The following is a 21,924-nucleotide window of genomic DNA, read 5'->3' as shown; positions in this document are numbered from 1 at the left end:
AATCTGGTGTTAGAAAAAGTAAAATCGAAACTAGACTAATTTCGACTGGTTTTGAAAAAAATGGAGCTAGTACCGGACCAGACCGAACTCAGTATCGAACCAAACCCACCGGTTTGTTTGGTTCACCGGTTTTTTTTTCCACCCCTAGTGAGGCCATTTGAGATTGTAAAATCACCAATTATAGTAAATTTTACCCCCCAAACAGTCCGTGAACGTAGACTTTTATTCCGAACTATGTAAATCTTTGTGTCTTTTTTTATTTATTTCTATTTATTTATTTATTATTATTTTATAGATGAACGCGAAGAGTACCGTATCGAAACCCGAATCACCATCATGGCATTAACAAACAGGATGACCACGTGGCACAATTAGTGATCAACAAGTGGCATACTTATAAACAAATAATATATATATATATATATATATATATATAATCAAAATAAGAATCTAAACAAATAGATAAAATAATTAACTTACAAATATTTGAGGGAGGGATCCCTTCCCCAAAGATGGCGGCATAGGGAAGGTGATTTAGGGTTGTTGCAGGGTGGCCAATGAGCCACCCCGTGGTGGTTTGGGGGTGGACCACAAACAACCCCGTTGAGGGGAGAGCCTCCTCCTCCTCACAGGGTGCTTGCACCACCTCTCTAAGAGGTGCCTTATTCCCTCAATTTTCTTTTCATTTTAAAAATTCTTTATTTTTATAAATATTTACAATTTTATTTTTTAAAAATTAAAATTTATTTTTTTAATCAAATTAGATTCTACTTTTATAGTTGAGATTTTGTTTTTACGAATTGAGATAAACCAAACGGTGAGTATTAAATGAATTGTTAGATATACTAGTTCATTTCTAGTAGGGGTGCTACCAGCCCTATGCAGGAGGGTGCCTGCCCATCTTGCACCCTCACCGCTTGGGCGGGGTGATCGTTCTCATCCGGTTGTCAGGCGAGTGGATTGGCGCCACCATTATCTGACCACCCCGTCAACACATTTTTCACAAAAAAAAAAGGTCCAAAAAAATCACATATAATCATAAAAATCTCATAAATCCAACAAAAACAAACTTACAAAGTTACTTATTGAACCAAACAAACCAACCAAGCCTAATAATCGCATAAATCCTCACATATCTAAAGATCTAAGCACAGACCCATGAGCTATGACCCATGGCCAAGCCATGGTCTTACCATCATAGATTGCAGCTTGGCCATGACTCACAACAACGGAGAGAAGTCGACTTAAATGAGGAGGAGGAGAAAAAGATAAGAGGTATGAGAGAGAAGAGAAAAGAGGGGATAGTGAACGGGCACTGAGGTGAGAAAAGAAGGGGGAGAAGATAAGAGAGGAGAAGAGAAGATGTAGGGTGGACGGTAGGAAAATTGGCAATGAGAGAAATGAGAAGAGAGAGAAAAAGTTAGTATTTATAGTAGGATTTTTTTAAAAAAAAATATATATGATATTATTATTATTATTATTATTATTATTATAAATATTGGGTCGGGCGGGTCAAATGTGAGGGCCATCCGATAAGCTTGATTTCTAGTCCTGGCAATTTAAGGGTGATAGTATGTGACATATTCCGCGAATCCAACACAAACACGATACGAAATTTTTTGTTAATAGGTAGTCTCGTTTTTTTTTAAGATATTGTAGCTACTAATAAATGTAGATTTTAACTTTTATGTGAAATTATATTAATTAAATCAAATAAGTTATGCGGATTAGTTCGACTCACATAAAACGAGTTGAAATGGATCGTGTCGTATTGACTCATTTTTAATTAATTATTAAACGGATCAAAACAAGTAATATCATGTCACTCATTATTTAAATGAATTGTATTAGGATTTGAAGGTCTGATCTATTTAGTGTAATAGATCATGTTCGAGTTTATCTATATAGTTAAATGTCTATAATTTAACACGACACCACGGACATGAATTGCCCCCCATACAGCTCATCTTTAACTAAAACCATGCGGATCCTCCAATTAGCGAGGATGTCCAAACAATGAATTCGCGGGACGACACACAAGAGAGCTTTGATTTGCGAATCAAAGTCATTTAGGATCCTGAATGGATGACGTCATCTAAGCATTTGTTGCGGTAGTCAAATACACACACCATCCCAATCGGGTCCAATGAATCGACACCACGTCTATAACGATAGCCATCTTTGACAAATTCCAAGGAACGTTCCAAATCAATGACAAAAAATGCGTACGGGAAATCCTTTTAAACAAGTGTTATACATTTTCCAAGGTTGAAACAACATATTCTCATTACCTTTTTTTCCTGGGAAACATAAATAACGTTTTTTAAAGTATAAAAGACACAATGAGTGTCGACTCAACAATCATCGCAAAAGAGACCATACGTTGACATAGAAACTTGAAAAACTGGAAACGTACCAACCCACATACTCGTTAGAAAGAGCCACCGATGATGATCTAACAACCGATGAGTAAAATTTGTGTGGCCGCAGGACGTGACTAAGTATGCCAGAAAAACGTTGTAATGGACATATATGTCAATTGATTTTCATCCATAGTAATAGTTGCAATTAGAGCAATCATTACCATCTCCATTTTCCCATACGTAATAGACAGTAAGAAACAGAATTGTAGCCTTCAAAATATTCACACAGACATTCAGGCGCAGTTATAATGGAACCCTATCTGAGCCTACTTTCAGTTTTTAGAAAGTGTACATATTCCTGCTGTAACATCTCCCCTCCATGCACTGGATCAAATCTGCATCTGTAGAAACTGATAATGAAGCAGAAAAGGTAAGAGGCAGTCCAACTTCAAAGTCCGACAGATGCATATCAAAAGTAACTCATCATAATGAATTTTGTTGACTGATATCAGATATCTGATATTTAAGGAGAAAATGTATTATACACACCTGAACTACCACTTTGACACCCAAACCTACCAAATCTTGGCAATTTTAGCCTCGATTAAGATCTTACATGGATCAATGAAAAGTAAAAATTTGAATGTTTAGGACGTCACTTTGAGTTTTGATGGTTAATGATGCAAACTGAAATCGTTGGTGGTTCGGGGGAGGCGCAAAATATAATTCCTCTCTTTAATTTTGTTGTCCGATTTCAGCCAGGGATAATATTTCACTGGAATGTAGGTCGGACACTCCGCAGATCACTCTTAGATGAAGATGCCAGAGCTACAAAGCTTGATCGTGTCTTCTTACTTGACAAAACAAAACCTGTTTACTTCCTGTGGAAGTGCAGTAGGTTCCACACTTCAAAATTTACCCAAGTCCACATACATATGTAACTAGATACCCCTTCCCCAGTTCCGAGTGATCAGACATAATGTCCATTTTTTTTAAGAGAAAATGGGCAAAGCATGAAGAGCCATGTGCATATCATGAATGCATACCGTTCATCAGATAAAGTAATTTGAAGTGTGTGAAAGAGCTTCTCCACATGAACGGTGAATTGAACAGTCAAGGGTAAAATCATTAGACACAAGTAGGTAAAGAGGTTAAGATGACCATGATGAGGTCAGAGAAGTATTATGGATAAGATATATATAACATGTTCATAGTTCCAACATAGGGTTGTCTGCAATCAGCATACATGGTAGGAAGGAAGATTTGTAATGTCCAAAGAGAAGACATGACGAATTTTTAATACGTTTCCTTTAGAATCTGTACAATATAATTGGTCAGAAACAACACCAGAAATCAGGTAACAATAAGAAATTAGTTTGAAGGATTCTTTTATTCTTTTAGCATGATTTCCTTTCATAAATCCTAGCAAGCCACCAACAGAAAACTACTAAGATACAATCAAAAAAATTATACTAAATGCTACACAGAAACGTATGTACACTCTCACGATATTAAATAAAATAATAAACAAACAATGCAGTTTCATACCTCCCATCCGTGCCAACAATAATGACAGCATTTTGAGATCCAAACGCTGCAATGAATTGTATGTCTTCTGGCAAGTGGAACTGAGCAAATGACCATTCCGAGCTGAAATATTTTGGTAAAACTCCTAGGAAGCATCAGAGAATTTAAAAGGTTAGATATAAGGGGAAAGAAACCAAAGACCATTCCAACACCATGACATTTTGGAAAACTACCCGGTTAAAGTTCATAAAGATGAGTTGCAATGAGTAAAGTGTTTAACACAGTTTTGAGCTGCTAATCTGGGATGGACCAGGGCAAACATGGTCCAGCGCCCCAGCCCAGTCCACCATGAAAGTATGAAGACTTGGGCAAAGAGAATGGACAAGCAGGTGAGCTGGGCCAAGTTTCTCAGGATGATCATGTTTTGGGCCAGTCTTGGGCTTGGTGGACTTTCAGCCTGGACTGATCAAGCACAGCATGACTTTATTCTGTTTAAATATTTCCTCATAATATATTCAAACAACTTTTATGTTTATTTTATTTTATAGTGGTTGAGATGATTTTTTTGATTGCGTGGAACCTCACCCAGGCAATTTGGACCCACTCCTAGAGAATAAATCTTGGATGCATGACCCTGCCTGTTAGAATTTTGTATCAAAGAATTCAAAGAAACTCCCAATGCGAAATCGAACACGGGATGTTTGATATTATTCGCACATTCAGAACTAGAACCTTTAGTTCAATATTTGATGTGTCAAACATTTCATTGTTTTAAGAAAATTAAACTAATAATTTCACGCAAAAAATTAATCACATAACGGGGTTGGCCAAGCTGTAATCAGCCTTTGTACTTTATCCAAGGGCTGGATCGGGCCTGTGCTGGCACTATGAATGTATTTCATAATCTTAGCGTGACACTTGGACACCCTAGAAAGGCCAGATAGTTTTTTTAAATAAGCAAAAGAAATTTTATTAATACGAAAATAGACATAGCCCAAGTACACAAGTAGCAGACAAGAAATGCACCAAGTTAGGACTAGAGATAGATACTAGGAAATCATGAAAAAGAAAGGCCAGATGGTTGCCTCAATGAATGTAAAGTCTCTCTATCAAGTGTCATAAATTTAAAATCTAATTTCAATCTTCAGAGCAAATATTTTCAGATTTTCTCACAATCATACAAAGACATAGCGCAATCAGTTATGTCTAGCATCGATTCTAAATGCAAAGCTGCCAAATATCCAGGCAGATTGATTGTAGTCATTCAAAGTCTAATGCATTAATTATTTGCTAACAGTGCTTACCTCTCATAAAAGATAATGATGAACTGGGATTGGAACCAGCATTTGGAGAAATAAGGGCATCCAGGGATGTTGAAGAATTCTGCTGAAACAGTGCCAGCCCTTGAGCAGCTGAGTCCTCCCCTACTCTGACTCTTAGGCTGAATATATGAACAGTACCTTTGTCACTTGAAGCTGCCAGCCACTGGACATTTGGAGAGAGAGCAATACTATAAATCTCTGCTCTGTTCCCACCTCTACGTACCTGCATGCAGGCAGGAAATCGTAATAACCAAGCATTGGTTGTAAGAAAGACATACAAGAAAATAAAACTATGTGATAAAAAAGATGCCCGTGAAGACCTATAGATCCTGTAACCAAAGCAAGACAGCTCCACCACCTTTGCAGAAATCTAGTAGGAACCTAACATTAATCTATAATCCCCAGAGTTTTTTTCTTTTAATTGCCGGTATAGGTATAAATGGTTTTTCCAAAATAAGCCTTTTGAAATTATGGATCTTAATGAGAATGTTTAAATAGAGGAACTGCAAAGAATTTGGGTAAAAGAAGAAATTAAAGAACCAGTGGTCAGTTACAGTAATCATAGATACAGTAATGCAATATGGTAACAAGATGAATAACCGTTATGCTGCAGATAAATGAGTTTGGAGATTAAATCCTAAAACCATATAAACAAACCATTTTTTTGATAAGTATATATAAACAAACCATATAATAATACTAAAGTCCATAGGAAGGTAGGCTACCTCTTGTAAGCGAGTCCCGTCCATTGTGTTGAATATTCTTATCAAGGTGCCCTTTGTACTAGCAGATGCAAGAAGCAGCCCATCCATTGTTAAGGTGAAGCATGCAATATGGGAATCATGAGCATGAATTAGTTTTGTCATATTCAGCCCAAAATGTTCAATTCGAACCTGTCCTCGTTGAAGACCTGGGCAAGCTAAGACAAATGTATTTGAATGGTGTGAAAGGCAGCACAAACCCCTAGGATTTGCTAAAGTTTCGATCTGATGAAGAAGCTTCAGATCCATAAAGTTGTAAACATATATCTTGTGCTCAAGAACAACAATAATTCTATCCCGTCTTAATTTCACTGCACGAACTTCAGACCTAAAAGCAAATTCACCAATGCAACGGCTCTGATGATCATCCCAAATCATAACTTTATTAGGCGGGTATTGGGAATTAGCTCCACCACCAACAAGTGCCAGAATGTTGGACCGGAAGAGCATCTCAACGATTTTGAAACCCCCACTTTTCAAATCACGTCTAAAAGTTTCTTTAAATGGGTCACAATTATAGATACGAAAACCATGGTTTGTGCCAGCAGCAAAACAACCATAGTCCTGATTCCAAGATACAGAGAATAACTCGGTCTCATCACATTCATTGGACTCTGGTTCAGGCTGGCTGAAAGAGCCAGAAGCCCCAGCGCTTGGGTTGTCGCGGGTGCTGATCCCTGTTGATGGAAGTATTCCTCGAGATGTTGAAACTATTGAACTCATGTGAGATGAAGGGACAGTCATCAAGGTGCTCGCTGCAATCAATAGACATGGGAAACCGGGTAATCAAAGCCTTTAAGGAAACCTTCAGCAATCATACTAATTGGATAATAACAAGAAGGTGAGTAGAGCCTAAAATGAATACAACCCTAAAATTACTAAGAACTCATCCAAAATGCAAAAGAAGAAAATTGGAACAAACACAAATTCTTGAGCATTCTACCAATGAAAGCCATTTCTCACAGAAGTCCAGCCAACAACAAAGAAATCAGATCACCTTTTTTTCTGTCCTTGTTGCGGTACCAATCCCTTTTGTATGCTTAATTTGTTTGTTGAAACAGCTATAGTGAGCTCCAGACCCTCATCAACCGGGTTCTTTGGTATTGCTCTGCAACGCAATGTTCAGATCCTATCTTTACTCCCTTCACTAGTTCCATGTATATCAGCTCCCCCTATATCAGTTTCACGGTCCTGTTCTCTTGCTTCTTTCCAAATGCCATCATATGCTAACGCCATAGTGATTTATATTAAACGAGTTGAACCCTGCCCCCTCTTCCATAACATTAGTCTACGAAACTATACAATTACTCGCTAATGCAATGTTTGGATCCCATGAAATTATGTTATATCAACCCAAGAAACAGATTAGAGTTCACATTAGAAGCCTAATGCAATCTGCAGGTGGCGTGGGCTTCACAGAGCATTTGCGATTTCCACTTAAAAAAACTGAGAAAATTATCAGAAAAGAAGATTCCAATTGGATCGCATACCTACAAATTTACGAAGTATCCCCCTCAAATTGGATTATGCGCCCCGCAAATTGATAGGTTATCAGGAAGATAATCAATAATTGATCTAAATATTACCGACAGGACCAGGATGAGATGTACCAATAGACGAAAAAGAAAACGAGAAGAGGCGGATACAGGGTTGTGTTGCCGATTTAGGTGTGTGGAAATTGGGGAAGAAGAATTGCTGTTAGGATTAGGGAGCACCTACTTACTTCCGACCACCGATCGAACAGAACCGACAACACACCAAGAAGCTCCCCCCGACTGCCAATCCATATATGTATGCAATTTCTTTTTTTTCCTCCCCTTAATATTCAGTTCTCTTTCACAAAACGAAAGATATTAAAAATTTAAAAAGAAAAAAAAAACGAAAGATAATTATATAAACTAAAATTCTATTAATTTTTAGTTACTTTTACGTACTATTTTGAATATTCTATTAATTTAGTTGATTATATTATTTTTTTAATATAAAATAACTATTTTGATTAACCACATAAAATAAAAAAAACACACTTTCTTTTAATATAAAGCGAAAGAATTATTTTATAATTCTTATAATTAATCAATGCAATACCGTCTTTTTATTAAAAATAAATTTTAATTTTATATCTTAATAATTTTTTTATAATTATATTATAATTCTTATAACTAATCAGTGCAATATAATTATTTCATTTTATTAAAAAGAAAATGTTAAATGTACTTAAAAAATTTATAAAAAGTTTATTTATCTACATGTCAGTTATTAATATGTTAAAAATTATGAAATTTAAAATTTAAAATTTAAATTTCAAAAAAAAATAATAAAATGAGTCTTGTAAGTAAAAATATAAATAAAATTGTAAGTATATATAGTATTATTTTCATTAAAAATAAATTTTAATTTATAACATTAACTTTCAATTTTTTTATTGTTTTTAAATTTGAAGAATATAGTATTATTTGTTTTTTTATCATTGTCACCTTATTGTTATCATGGATTCCTACCGTATAGGTAATCCCAATAAACCTAATTTAAAGGAGTTTATTTATTTTTTCAGATATCCAATAATATATATTAAGAACAGAATAGATAACCTTCAAGAAAATGAGTCCAATTAAAAATTATTGTTCTTTTAGAAAACGAATATTTAAACCTCTCTCAATTAGGTGTAGACTTTGTAATCACCTCCAAATTATTAATTTTTACAACTTTTTTTTTTTTTTTGAAGCAACACCACTTGATCACATTTCGTTAAGAAATAACAGCGCATAGCTCATTACAAGGTTTCTCCATTTCTATCATAGGTACAAACTCATTAGGAATTTCTTCCATCCAAAATGATTCCTCATCTCTATGCATAACTCTCTTTGCCAACATATGTGCTACATTATTATCTTCTCTAAACATGGATTGTACATACCAAGATGGCCTATGTGATAGAACCTCTTTAATATCCAGAACTTGTTGATCTATCCAACCAGGATAAACATCTTTACTGTTCACTACTTTTGCTATTGTCTCTGTATCCCCTCAAAGATAACTCCTTGCAAATTTAGTTCTGCAGCTGTCTCCATTGCCTTCCATAATGCCAGTGTTTCAACAACTTCAATTTCTCCCACAAATTTCCTTACAACACAGCATGAAAACAGAATTTCTCCTGCATGATTTATGGTTGCCATCCCAATTCCCATCTTCTTTTCTTCTCTATTAACTGAGGCATCATAGTTAATTTTCATGAAATATTTATTAGGTGGCAACTATTTTGTACTTATCCTGCTTATTCTCATGTCTCTTATGTGTTCACCTTGTTTTTCTTCTGCTTTATAAAACATTTCCATCATCAATTCAGCTTATTTCATTACCAGACCTGGACTATCAAACTTTTCATTAAAAACAAATCTATTTCTTCTGAACCAAATGCCTGCCAATATTACTGCTACTCTCTCCAACTTCTCTTTTTCCAATGTCTCCATTAGTCTTTGCCAGAGTTGAACAAAATCTACTTATTCACAGCACCATTTATGCAAGCCACTAGATCTCTCAACCCATACATCGTTGGCAATTGGTCAGGTCCACAAGACATGCTGAATTGATTCCTCCTCCTTTTTACAGACATGACAAATTGCATCTTTCACTACATTCCTTTTCCACAGATTCAGTTTTGTAGGCAAGATTGATTGCAAAGCTTTCCACATTAAATGTTTTACTTTCTTTGGCACATTCAAGTTCCACGCAAGCTTCCACATCTGTTTTTTAATCTGCCAGTTTGAGCTTTCCCCCAAAGATACATTTTCTTTATTTATTTTTTCTTCATAATAAGCACTTCTCACTGTGTATCTCCCATCTTTTGTATACCCCCAAATAACTTTGTCTACCCATCCTCTATTGTTCAATGGGATACTGCGTATCTGAGTTGCTTATTCTATGTTAAATATTTCTTCTATTAGTTTTTCATTCCAGCTGTGATTTTCCTCATTTATTAATTCCTCCACCTTTGCATTTTCTACTAGCAGCCATACAAGTGATCTGATTCAATGTGTTTCAAACTGAGGTAGCCATTTATCAAACCAAATTGCCACTTTTTTTCCATTCCCAACCCTCCATGTCAAACCATCATTCACAATAGACTGTGTTGCCATTAAAGTTCTCCACATATATGATGGTCTGAATCTAAGTTGTGCATCTATAAACTGGGTTCTTTTGAAATATTTCTCTTTAAACACCTTTGCTACCAAAGAGTCTTGATCCAATTACAGTTTCCAACCCTGTTTTACCAACAGTGCTCTATTAAACACCTCAATATCTCTAAAACCCATCCCACCATCCACTTTGTTAGCTCCCATCTTAGACCACTTCCTCCAATAAATAGCCTTTCCTTCATCAATGTTCTTCTACCAGAATCTTGATATCAATGCATTAATCTTAGTACATAATCTCTTAGGTAACAAGAAGACATTCATTGTGTAAGTTGGTATCGATTGCAGCACTGCTTTAATCATGATTTCTCTGCCATCGTCCTCTCACCGTTATTGACTTGGTATTAAATAATTGAAAATTAGTTATAATATTTCACGTATTTGTCAATAATTTAATGCTACGTTAAAGAATGTTGAGAGATGATGGGGCCTAATCATTGCATTTGAAAGCAGCCTATAAGAATTGTAAACAAGTGAGATAGGCACGCGTAGTAAAGAAGGGCTAGACCCCTTGCTCATGGAACTACTAGCAGCTGGAGGGGCAGGTAAACAAGATGAATAGAATCTTTTCTTAATTTAAAATGGAAAACTCAAAACTTTGGATTGGAAAGTATTAACGTGGGCAAAAGCACAAGGATAATGCTTGTTTTGTCTTATCGTATTTTGTGCTTTTCTTTTCGATAAAATCTTCTCAATGGACAATTTTAAATTTTGGATAATGTTATTATACCTCTAATTTATATCACTCATTTTGCCTCCTTAATGTGGTATCACGTGAGTTATTAAAAAAATATAGAGTAATACTAGGTACAAGCATTTTTTTCCAATTCTCCTTTTGGTCATAGATTTCTTGTTTCTATTTTATCTCAACCGTAAGGATGTCTTTCAATTTCATTAGATGGAAATTGAGAGGTAGAAAAATGGAGTATTTGGATTTTTAATGCCATCATCCTCTCACCGTCATTGACTTGGTATTAAATGATTAAAAATTAGTTATAATATTTCACGTATTTGTCAATAATTTAATGTTTCGTTAAAGAATGTTGAGAGATGATGGGGCCTAATCATTGCATTTGAAAGCAGCCTATAAGAGTTGTAAACAAGTGAGATAGACACGCGTAGTAAAGAAGGGTTGGACCCCTTGCTCGTGGAACTACTAGCAACTGGAGGAACAGGTAAACGAGATGAATAGAATTTTTTCTTAATTTAAAATGGAAAACTCGATTGGAAAGTATTAAAGTGGGCAAAAGCACAAGGATAATGCTTGTTTTCTCTTATTGTATTTTGTGCTTTTATTTTCGATAAAATCTTCTCAATGGACAATTTTAAATTTTGGATAATGTTATTATACCTCTAATTTATATCACTCATTTTACCTTCTTAATGTGGTATCACGTGAGTTATTAAAAAAATATAGAGTAATACTAGGTACAAGCATTTTTTTAAAAATATAGGCTCTACTTTGAAAAAGTGAGTTTTTCAAACTTTTTCATGGTGGGGTTAACTTTTTTTATGAAGGGCTTGCACGAGACTTGTACATTTGGAGTTTATATATATCATTTTTCAAAAATATATATTCAAAATAAAATGGCTTTAAAAAATAAAAAAAGATTATTAAAATTTTAGATTCTATCTACCATTTTATGTTTGTGTTTTAATTTTTTAATATGTCACATCAATGAAGTATAGTGAGTGGTATAAATTAAGGGACAAAGAAGCATTTTCCTTATATTTTTGCTTGGTTTACCAGCTATGCCTATCTTTTTCCAAATTAGACTTTAATAGAATCTCAACTTCAATCGTAGAAGTAAACACGGAAGATATTCCACAATTGGGATTCCATGTACTAGAATGTTAGTACAAGGAACAGTTAGAGATGCAAATTAGGAGTGCCCTGCATGCACAATTAGAGATTGCGGGGGCACTGCATGCACAAGTAGAGATGCACAATTAGCCACAATTGAAAGGTTGTCTTTTCCTCTTCTTTAGTCTTTTCCTCTTGCCTTCATTCTTTATTTCCTCCGTGAAGCAAGAGGGATTGGGAGTTGTGGGCAGAAAGGCTCTTGTTTGATTATACAAATTATCTTAATTCATTTTATCTCATCTCATCTAATCATTACAACTTTCTCAAACTCTCATACAAAATACAATAAACAATTCAATTTTTTCAAATCTAAAAATAAAAATAATATTAAAAAATTAAATTCTAACAATATTTTATTCAACTTTCATCTCATCTCTTCTGTATAACTAAACGAGATTTTAGGCTATCTCCAACAATTCTCATCTTATTACCTCTCTCTCTCTCTCTCTCTCTCTCTCATAGTTGATAAATCTAAGAGTAAGGATTATTTCAAAACTTATTAATACAAAGGCTTGCAAATAGATTTTTCCATTTTTAGTTTGTCAAAATTTATTTCAACCTAATTTTCATAAATCACATGCCTTCGCTAATCCGAATGGAATATAAAGTATTGATAATTTGAAATGAAATCACAGTATTGATCTGATGGACCTATTTTACGTTTATTTTTCTCTTATTGAATGTTTTCTTCCTGGAATCCTCTAGAACCTTGGTGTCATCCATGCATATTATAGTCCTTTGGAATGAAGTATACAATTTAGCATTCGATACTTATAATTAGGTCCTCGATCAGGAAACTTGTCAATTTAAGGGAGAAAAAAAGAAACAAGAGATAAGTTCTGTTCCTCAATCATAATTTAAAATTGTTACAATCCCACATCGACTAAGTATGAGATTGGTTGGTGGTTTATAAGCCCCTAGACACTCTTCCCTTGTAAGCCGGTTTTCAAAAGTGAGTTCTACCTAGTGGGTTCATACAAGTGGTATCTAGAGATAGACTTTCCTTTGCAGCTGCTTCATCAATCCATGGAACTGAAAGAAATTCTCTCATTGTTGCTCAAAATCAAGGAGCAACTTGAGCAATCACGATAATGTTTTGAAAGTGTCTTGCAGACATTCAAGGATGTCAGAAATGACTTTGAAGATTTCAGCAGCAACTTCGATGCAAATTTAACCCACTTGGAACATCAACTTTATGCATTATAGGAAGATGAACTCGTAAGGACGATGAAAGAAAATGAGGAATTCAATCTCAACGAGATTTCTTATTCCTTTATTCCAAAAAATTCCTCGGTTCTTCCATTTCCTCCCCTTCCAATGATTGTACCAAGCCATAATCGAGCCATAGTAAAAAACGGAGTGGAACCAATAATGGGAACCATTCTCGGCATCAATGGTAAGGATTTTGGCACCCTTATTTTCCAGTGCACCAGACGGGAGTTTGACCTAGGTGGTGTTTCTTTTCCCTGTCTCTGCTCCTTATCTCCTCAAGCAATTCTCAGGCAAGTGAGAACGGAGATCCCTTAGATTTATTTCTTTCCCTGCACTTTCTTGAGAAACAAACACATATTTTCAAGGCCTTTAATTTCCTCCCTCATGGCATGTACATCGGTTTCCTCACATTTCTTCTTATCTAACCTTTGTCTCTGTTGATGTCACTTTAAATCCAAAAAGCCAACAACTCTTCTTCCACTCCTTGCTATCTTTTTCTCGTTTATTTCCTCTCTTTCCTGTGTCTTTCTTTATTTCCATTTGCTGTCAAGCGGACTTGATTGCCGAAAGATCATCAGTGTGAGAGTTACATGTAATGTGTTTGATAAAAGGTCAAAGAAAATACCAGAAGCTAAGGCACAACTCACAAGAGCTATGGAAGCGAGAATGGGATCTGGAATGGATACCCTTCTGATTTTCAAGATCAGAGAGAAACAACCAGACAACATGATTTTCATGATGCATGAACCTAGCTTGCAGTGACCTCGTTAGTCTCAATGCCATAACCTCCATTCTCAACCTCCTTACGACTCACAAAAGCTCTAAACCTTCGACGGCCATGGTAGTTTAGCTCCATCTGCTACTTGGACCTGCAACGCAATTCTAGAAGGCAGTTATAGAAGCTCATGTTTAGAGATCGTCTTACTTGCCAATCCGGTGCTCATGTTCTTGCGCTACGAGTTCTCACTCTTCAGAATGAATACTTTCATCGAGAGTATTGTGGACAAGTTCTTGAAGTACTATGAAAGCTCTGAATTCAGATCAGTTTTTTAGACTGTGGATGGGATGCTAAAGTGGGTGGATTTGATCACGGAGTCCCTTTTTTATCATGTTTTAGGAGAAAAAGCTTTTGAGAAATTTGGAAAACATTTCATCTCAATGCATTTCTATGATCAACACCTAGGCACACACAAGAGGATGCTTTTGTTCAAGTTTGCCCTCTCATAAGCGAATCATATGGCCGATATAACTTGGGTGGTGTCTCTTGTACCTTATTATATTGACTTGATCAGGCATTAGAAACTTAGTTCTCAGGTTCGATCTAAAACAGAAGCAACTAGATTAAAGGTTGCTCAAGAGGCATCTCACCTTGCTCCTCAATTGTTTGTGAAAATGACAATGAGTGTCGTGGGTTTGATCTTTAGGTGTTTGTTGTTGGGTGTGTGGTGCTTTCGAAATCTGGCTCGTTAAGAGAAATTAGGAGAGAATATTGATGAATTGGTAAAGTTGGTTTTGATTGGAGATAAAATGGAGACTGCAATTAATATTGGCTTTGCCTGTAGTTTGCTTGGATAGGGAATGAAGCAAATTGTTGGTGGAAGCTTAACAGTTGTCCCTGGACTTTTAGATATGAGTGATTCTACCGTGAATTCAATTGTCACAGACATGCTCCAGTGGCCCCACAGGATTGTTGTTCCAATTGGTGGTATACCTGTCAATACAAGTGAACTAGAGCTTAAACCACTAAAAAAGATTGCCTTGACAATTGTGAAGGGAAATGATTTGAAGAACATGGAAACGATTGGAAAATCTGATCCTTATGTTGTTGTGTATATTTGGCCACTCTTCAAGGTTAAAACAAAAGTTGTTGAGAACAACCTCATTCCTGTTTGGAATCAGACATTTGAGTTGATTGCATAAGACAAGGGGACACGGACCCCTATACTCGAGGTCTTTGATAAGGACATTGAGCAAGACAAGAGATTGGGGATGGTAGAGCTACTCTTGATTGAGCTTGAAGCTAACATCCTAAAAGAGTTTGACTTGAGACTGCTATCATCACTTAACATGCTGAAAATAAAAGATAAAAAGGATAGATGAACAATTACAATCAAGGTCTTGTATCATGAGTTTAACAAGGAAGAGCAGTTGACTGGCGGAGCGACATCATTGGTTGGGTTTGGTGTTGGAATGGTGGGTACCGGTCTTTGTGCTTGGGTTGGACTTGTGGTAAGTACAAAGAAAATTCTCGTTTTTGACCCGGGTGGTGGTACAATTGTGGGCAAGGATACCGCACCTTGTAGACAATGTGCTTCTATGGGGGATGGTTTGTCACAGTCCCCGAATGAAGGACATAAGCTATGGGCCTAAGGTCAGTTTAATTTCATTTACAATTTCAAATTCAACATGTATTTGGACTACAATATAGTTAGTGGGCCTTAGGCCTTAGTTTTATTTTTCTTATATGCTTTTAGTGTGTTAGCCTAGGTCCACATAAAGGTCATCTCCTTTATGTGCGAGCCAAGAGCTCTAGGGTTCATCTATCCAAAAAGTTAATAAAAAATTCTATTTCCTTTCCCTTGTCTTCTTCTTCATTTCTTCTATAGAGGTGCTCTTCTCGAAGTGAGCACTTTCAGTCTATTTTTCTTTAAGTAACTAGAGGTGTGGTACAAGTTGTTATGAACCCACTAGTTATAACTCATCCTTGAAAACTGGCTTACAAGGGAGTGGTGTTTAGGGGCTTATAAACCACCAACCAATCACATACTTAAAACCGACATGCTCCGCAACCGACGTCCACGGCGATCCCGACGCTTACACGGGTTGGTTGTGTGCTAGGTCTTTCCTAGCCCCGGACAAACATTATCATACCAACATCACCCCCCATGTTGCATGATTGCAACCGTGCCAACAAGGATTGCAAACGTGGGGTGGTTCTGATACCACTTATAACACACATCTAGTTACTTAAAGAAAAATATATTAAAATTGCTCACTTCGAGAGAATCACCTCCATAGAAGAAATGAATAAGAAGATAAGGGAAAGTAAATAGGAATTTTCATTAACTTTCCAGATAGATAAACCCTAGAATCATTGGCTCGTACATAAAGGAGATGATCCTTACATGGGCCCAAGCTAACACACTAAAAGCATACAAGAAAATAAAACTAAGGTCCAAGACCCATTAACTATATTGTAGTCCAAATACATGTTGAATTTGAAATTATAAATGAAATTAAACTGGCCCAAGACCCATAGCTCATGTCCTTCATCCGGGGACTATAACAGAAATTGTGTGGAGATAAATAGTAAGAGGCCTAGGGCGATAAATAGAATATATATATATATATATATATATATATATATATATGTATGTCAAACACTGAAATTAACCAAAAGAAGCTAAAGCCTTGAGAAGGAAGCCGAAGAGCAGAAATGGTGTGGAGAAGAAGGGGCTGTGATCGCTATCCAAAACATACACATGGGATGGTGGCCACCTTTCTATCATTGCATCTTGTTGTTCCGGTTTCACCACCCGATCGTGCGCAGCCTTGATGTAGATCCGCGGCACCTTATCTATGTTATGATCTCCTGTAAAACGAGCAGTGCGTAATGCTTTGAGTGGTCCTGGCTTCAAAAGCATCCCAGCTAGGGTTGAATCCTGAGGAAGACCCACATGGTATTTCGGTCATTAATATTTCCTGACTTTAAAATACGTGCGTCTCTATATATGCATGTGTATCTAGTATCTACTACGCACACGCACAGACACATTATTGAAGCAAGCAACTGCGACAAAATTACCTCTCGGGGGCTCAAATGGTAGATGATTTTCCGTTGAAACTCCTGCTTGACAAGTGCGCTTGTTGGATGTTGATCCGGACCCAATCCATATCCTAATTCGAAAACATCCCCAAATTCAGATAGATCGGGTACTCCCTGTTACAGATAAAATTGAGGATTATTTACCTTACTTCTCATCTAAACAGACTAAACTGATCCCACATACATCATTAATCGCGGGCTAAATATTCCAACCAATTTCTATATTTTTAAAAGACACATTGCATTGGCTTTTTTAATTTTATTGCCCTCTTTTGTTGATTAGTAATTAAGTTGCTACTTGTCAGGGCCAAATTTGAGAAAATGTGCAATTAGTTAGTTAGGGAAGACCAAAAAAAAAACTAGTGATCTTAATTTCTAGGCATCATGGAGATTGTCTCCCAGCAACGTTACTCTCATTTTTCATGCCATTGAAATGATATTCTTTATAACCTCTAGTTCTTTCCCACAAGTACAACCCTCACCACTTCCCACCCCCTCAACTCTATTTCTTACGTCTTCTATGGCTTTCATTTTCCTTTTTAAGCTTTTGGCATATGCAACTTTTCCATTTCATCTCCTTAACCGATAAACATCAATTCTTCACCCTCCAGCCCAGGGTGAAGGTTCCATTTTCGTCGCCTCATGCACCGGTGATCTAGGGAAGGGAGGCAGTCCTCTAGCCATCTCCTCCGCCCGCCACCCTTCCTTCCCCCTCTCGCCTCTTACTTCCTCATGTTATCTTTCTTTGTTTTTTCTCTTATTTTTTCAAATCTATGTTGTTCCGTCCACTTTAAACCCCGTGTCATCCCAAAAACATTGTCGCATCCAGCTCCTCTGCTACCTTTATTTTCGTGACCATCAAACCAAGCGCATGAGGCATTACCCTTCTCGATTAGATTCCATGCTTAGACATGTTTTCTTTTGCATTCTTGCAAACGCCTACCTTTAACCTACAATTGGAACACTTGGATGATTATGGATTGCAGTTTCAGCATCGCATTAAGCGGTCTCTACCTTTTGTCTTATTGTTAACTCTAGAGTATGGACATACTTATTTTGAGCCTTTGACTCTTGGTAGAAAAATTGTATTTGATTATTCTTTGTATCCTAGGAATCATTCTTATGCAGCTTACTTGTTTTTCTGCTTACTAACATATATTGAATATTGTTGAGAAAGATAAATATTCTTTCGTACGAGTAGTATTTGACAACCTATGGCTACAAGGCACAAAAAAATTCTACAAAATTTTATATGATATATTAGATATACGTTAAAATTAAAATAACTTTACAACCTAACATACCATATCAAGACACGTCAGTTTGTGAGCTTCCTTTTGTAAAATTTCTTAGTGATTAAAATATTTCTCAAATTAGAAAAAGAAAAAATTCATTGCATTAATTTTCTTATAGGGGAGGCATAAACAGCGCAACGCTTCTAAAGTAGTATAAAGAGTACTAGCTAGGCATGAAGGCGGACGGGTCAAAGTAATCGCGAAGAGAAATGATATTTGTAATATTATGTGTGCAAGTCTTGTATATTTTTTTTTTTTAAATGGATAAATATGAGATCTATATGAAAAATTATTTTTTTAATAACAGATCTCACTTTTATTTTATATAAAATATACAAGACTTACATACTCTAAAATTATATCTAACATTACTCAATCGACAATTGCCTCACAGCCATTTGACTTTAAAGACCGTTGGCAGCAATCTCTTCCCCCTCCCGCACCCTGTGAGCTATCACTCTCACCAGAGCGGGCCGGGATTCGGGAAGGCCAAGTTCATACGACCCCATACACTTGGCCGACTATCTGAAAAGCCTAATTACCTGCATTTATTCGGTGCCTTCCCATGCGATCGCTCAGACTAGTTTTTCTCACGCTAATGATTACATGATCTCCTATATTTATAATATAATAAAGCTCAAGCCAGTTAATTAATTTAAGCAAGTAAGAGCCAAAAGTGAGGAATACAGGGTTAGGATAAAAGAGCTTTACAATTTTGACGTCTTCATCTGTAAGGAAGCCCGATTTGAGCATGGTTGCTGCCACATACACCGCTAGGAAGATTTTCTTTGCAAACTTATGTGTAGCCTGAGTTACACTCAGTCCTCCGGCACTATGTCCCACTAAGATAACCTGCGTGAAGGAAAAAGAAAATATCATTAATCTACCTAAAACACACACACACATACCCACGATATTGTATACATGATCCGATTAGATTTTAATAACCATATCCAAATATGAAAAGGACAAACTAAGACCATATATATGCAACCTGTTCATCATCGGGCAAACTAGACATGAAGTCCATGAGTGGCTTATTGTAATCATCGAAAGAAAGAAGGGAATCGGGATCGGTTTGATCTATTCCGGCGCTTTTAAGGTCAATACACGAAACCCTGAAACCGGAATGCTCCATGAGGGACCTGATTTTGTACCAGCACCAACCTCCCCCACTTATGCCATGCACCAGCACAAAGTGTGGCTTCAAGGGTGGTGCTACCTTCTCTGTCTTACGAAGCTCATCTCCCATGGCGTTCTTGGTCGATCTTTGGCTTTGTGCTCCCAGCAGGCCTCCAATCTTACTCCTGTATGGCTTCTTTCTCTTTTCCCCCGTTGGTGATGCTTTATCATGTGAAGTTGGGAATAGTCATAGGGTATCATCATATGCGCTTTAAATTATAATTTAATCATATTGTTCCAATATTTTTCCATGAGTTTTCCTTACATGCGCTCCGGTCCATTGTAAGAAAACTTGATTCTTTTACTGAGTGAACCTGCTTTTGCATTGATGTTATCTAAGTCATGGCTCACATGGCACCAAAATTGCAACAGTACCGAATGAATCATGATATACTCATGTTTGAGGGGAATGATTTGAGATGATTTGAAAATTTTATAAATAGTAATAAGATAGTTTGTGAATAATAATAAAATATATAGTTTGAGTTAAGTACGTATAAAGTTAAAATATTGTTATAATATAATAATTTTTTAATATTATTTTTATTTTGAAATTTAAAAAAATTGAATTACTTTTTAATATTTTTGTTTAGAAGTTTTAAAAAATTATAATAATTAGTTTGAAAGTGTTTATATTTAAATAATATTTAAGAATAAAATAAGGTGGCGATGAGGTAAAAATTATTTCCAAACAAGTTCATGTTGTAAATAATTTAGGGGGCATTTTTAGCAAGGACTACGTACGCATATTTGGAAATGGAGATTTGTCCTTCAATAGTACAGCGGCAAGAATTAATTTTGTATAATTTCTTTTTTCTCTTGAAACAAAATTTGATTTTTACTCATGAAATGCATCGTGTGTAGTTATTCCCTTATTTTAATTGATTTTATTTATTTGCTCAATCGCATACTGGGGGCCAGCTATATATATCCTTTTTCCTTTTGTTGCTTACTGCGTGTTATTGGAATATATCAAGTCCAAGAAATTTTAAATAATGGTTTCCCTTATCTCTTCACTGTGCGCGTTGGACACAAAATGTCGTAGTCTCCATCAAACCTATGAGGAGTGGTCAAGAAACAAAAATATTGACTTCTGACCAAGTTATATATATATATATATATATATATTAACAACTTGTAATTAAGCATGCAACTAGACAAATTAAATATCTGACCGGCCCGGTTAAATTTTTAATCAACTACGTACATACGAAATTTTATGGGCAAATTAAATATTTGCACGCCAATTAATTTGTGTATAGTGCCGCCCTTCAATTTGTTATCTTAACTTGTTCTCTTCACGTGACGTCGTAGAGTTTCCATGCGAGGAAATTAGTGAAGCCTCCAAGAATATGGGATCGTTATTGAGAAAAAAGAACCTCGTGACCCCCAAGATCTCTAACAGTAAAAGGTTTTGTAATCTCGGATAATTTCGATCATGAAAGTACGGAAGTAGAATTATTTTTATAATAAAAAAGGCTACAAGCAGCTTGCATTGGGAAATGAACCTACTTTCGATGACGCTAGCACCTGTAAAGATGAGTAATTTGTAGGGGACCCAAGTCAGTCCTTGTCCTTGCAATGTTATCATCAACAGGCCAGCATCGAGTTTTATCACACATTCAACCTTTTTACTGCCTACTTCACCCAAAGAATCTTTTTCTTCCTCTCTTTCGACTACAGCGATTTCTTGATGACACGGCTGATTGTCGATCTTTATCGGTCTGTACCTAAAACTGAGGGAAGGAGGTGGTTGATCTTCGTCACATTACATGACTGGGGGGAGAGGTGATGTGTTCAAAGATGTTCTATAATCTATTAGAGAGATTTCCCATAACAGACAAGATTCTTAATTTGCTGTTCTATAATCTATTGACGTTGCGTCGAGAGTTCGAGATGAACCATTTCTTTCTTCCATTGTCGTTTATTTCGGTTCCTCCTCTCTATGAGTCACCTGTCACGTTCGCGTTTATAAAGAAGCTTCTTACAGACGATTCAAAGAAAAGGATATAAATTAATAACTCCTCCAAGCTTCCCCGGCCCTTTCCAATCATTCAGGTCTTATAGATTTAAAATTTAATTCATTTTAATTCATTTTATTTTATCTTATCATTATAATTTTTTAAAATTTTAAAATAAAATATAATAAATAATTTAATTTTTTCACAGTAATTTAGCCATTATTGCTGGACACGCAGCAGCCAACAGCCTTCATCGTGCTTCGATCCCTCACCAGTTCCTTTTTCTTTTTTTCTTTTTTTTTTTTTTTTCCGCAATATATCCGCCCCTCGTGGTAGATTTTCAACTATGAATGCAAGTAAATTGATGGTGATTTCCTAGTTAGCGTGCATACCCTAACGTCTCGAGTTGTATGAGTTT

General features: G+C 36.0%; 2 protein-coding genes across 6 annotated transcripts; both read right to left on the bottom strand.

Moving 5' to 3' along the window:
• Window positions 1-2,568: 2,568 nt before the first annotated feature.
• Window positions 2,569-7,818, bottom strand: LOC121246853 (autophagy-related protein 18c-like). Of its 5 annotated transcripts, none has more exons than XM_041145158.1 (6): window positions 7,689-7,804; window positions 6,971-7,199; window positions 5,938-6,728; window positions 5,195-5,435; window positions 3,912-4,035; window positions 2,569-2,773 (listed from the first exon to the last, which is right to left on the bottom strand). In XM_041145158.1, the coding sequence occupies exons 3-6, from the start codon at window positions 6,715-6,717 to the stop codon at window positions 2,680-2,682; spliced, it is 1,239 nt and encodes a 412-aa protein (XP_041001092.1). In that variant the 5' UTR covers window positions 6,718-6,728; window positions 6,971-7,199; window positions 7,689-7,804; the 3' UTR covers window positions 2,569-2,679. The 5 variants fall into 5 exon arrangements, with proteins under 5 accessions (XP_041001092.1, XP_041001094.1, XP_041001095.1 ...); XM_041145160.1 differs by having other exon boundaries at window positions 6,971-7,081; window positions 7,689-7,802; XM_041145161.1 differs by having other exon boundaries at window positions 6,971-7,081; window positions 7,693-7,764.
• Window positions 7,819-16,283: 8,465 nt separating this feature from the next.
• Window positions 16,284-19,746, bottom strand: LOC121247226 (methylesterase 17). Its single transcript, XM_041145600.1, has 4 exons — window positions 19,358-19,746; window positions 19,075-19,215; window positions 17,048-17,182; window positions 16,284-16,904 (listed from the first exon to the last, which is right to left on the bottom strand). The coding sequence occupies exons 1-4, from the start codon at window positions 19,613-19,615 to the stop codon at window positions 16,632-16,634; spliced, it is 807 nt and encodes a 268-aa protein (XP_041001534.1). The 5' UTR covers window positions 19,616-19,746; the 3' UTR covers window positions 16,284-16,631.
• Window positions 19,747-21,924: the final 2,178 nt, after the last annotated feature.

This window comes from Juglans microcarpa x Juglans regia, chromosome 1S (assembly GCF_004785595.1).
Source record: "Juglans microcarpa x Juglans regia isolate MS1-56 chromosome 1S, Jm3101_v1.0, whole genome shotgun sequence".
In the NCBI taxonomy this organism is placed as follows: domain Eukaryota; kingdom Viridiplantae; phylum Streptophyta; class Magnoliopsida; order Fagales; family Juglandaceae; genus Juglans; species Juglans microcarpa x Juglans regia.
The sequence above is the reverse complement of the archived record's forward strand: the minus strand, read 5'-3'. Positions and strand labels throughout refer to the sequence as shown.

What these genes read in the sequence shown, in the direction of transcription:
- LOC121246853 (XM_041145159.1), bottom strand. Translation starts at nt 6,717, where the DNA reads ATGACTGTCCCTTCATCTCACATGAGTTCAATAGTTTCAACATCTCGA. An exon ending in ACGGGACTCGCTTACAAGAG is followed by an intron (nt 5,436 to 5,937) that starts GTAGCCTACCTT and finishes GCCTGCATGCAG; the next exon opens with GTACGTAGAGGTGGGAACAG. An exon ending in ATTGTTGGCACGGATGGGAG is followed by an intron (nt 2,774 to 3,911) that starts GTATGAAACTGC and finishes CTTCATTATCAG; the next exon opens with TTTCTACAGATGCAGATTTG.
- LOC121247226 (XM_041145600.1), bottom strand. Translation starts at nt 19,615, where the DNA reads ATGGGAGATGAGCTTCGTAAGACAGAGAAGGTAGCACCACCCTTGAAG. An exon ending in GTTTGCCCGATGATGAACAG is followed by an intron (nt 19,216 to 19,357) that starts GTTGCATATATA and finishes TCCTTCACGCAG; the next exon opens with GTTATCTTAGTGGGACATAG. An exon ending in CAGATGAAGACGTCAAAATT is followed by an intron (nt 17,183 to 19,074) that starts GTAAAGCTCTTT and finishes TATCTGTAACAG; the next exon opens with GGAGTACCCGATCTATCTGA.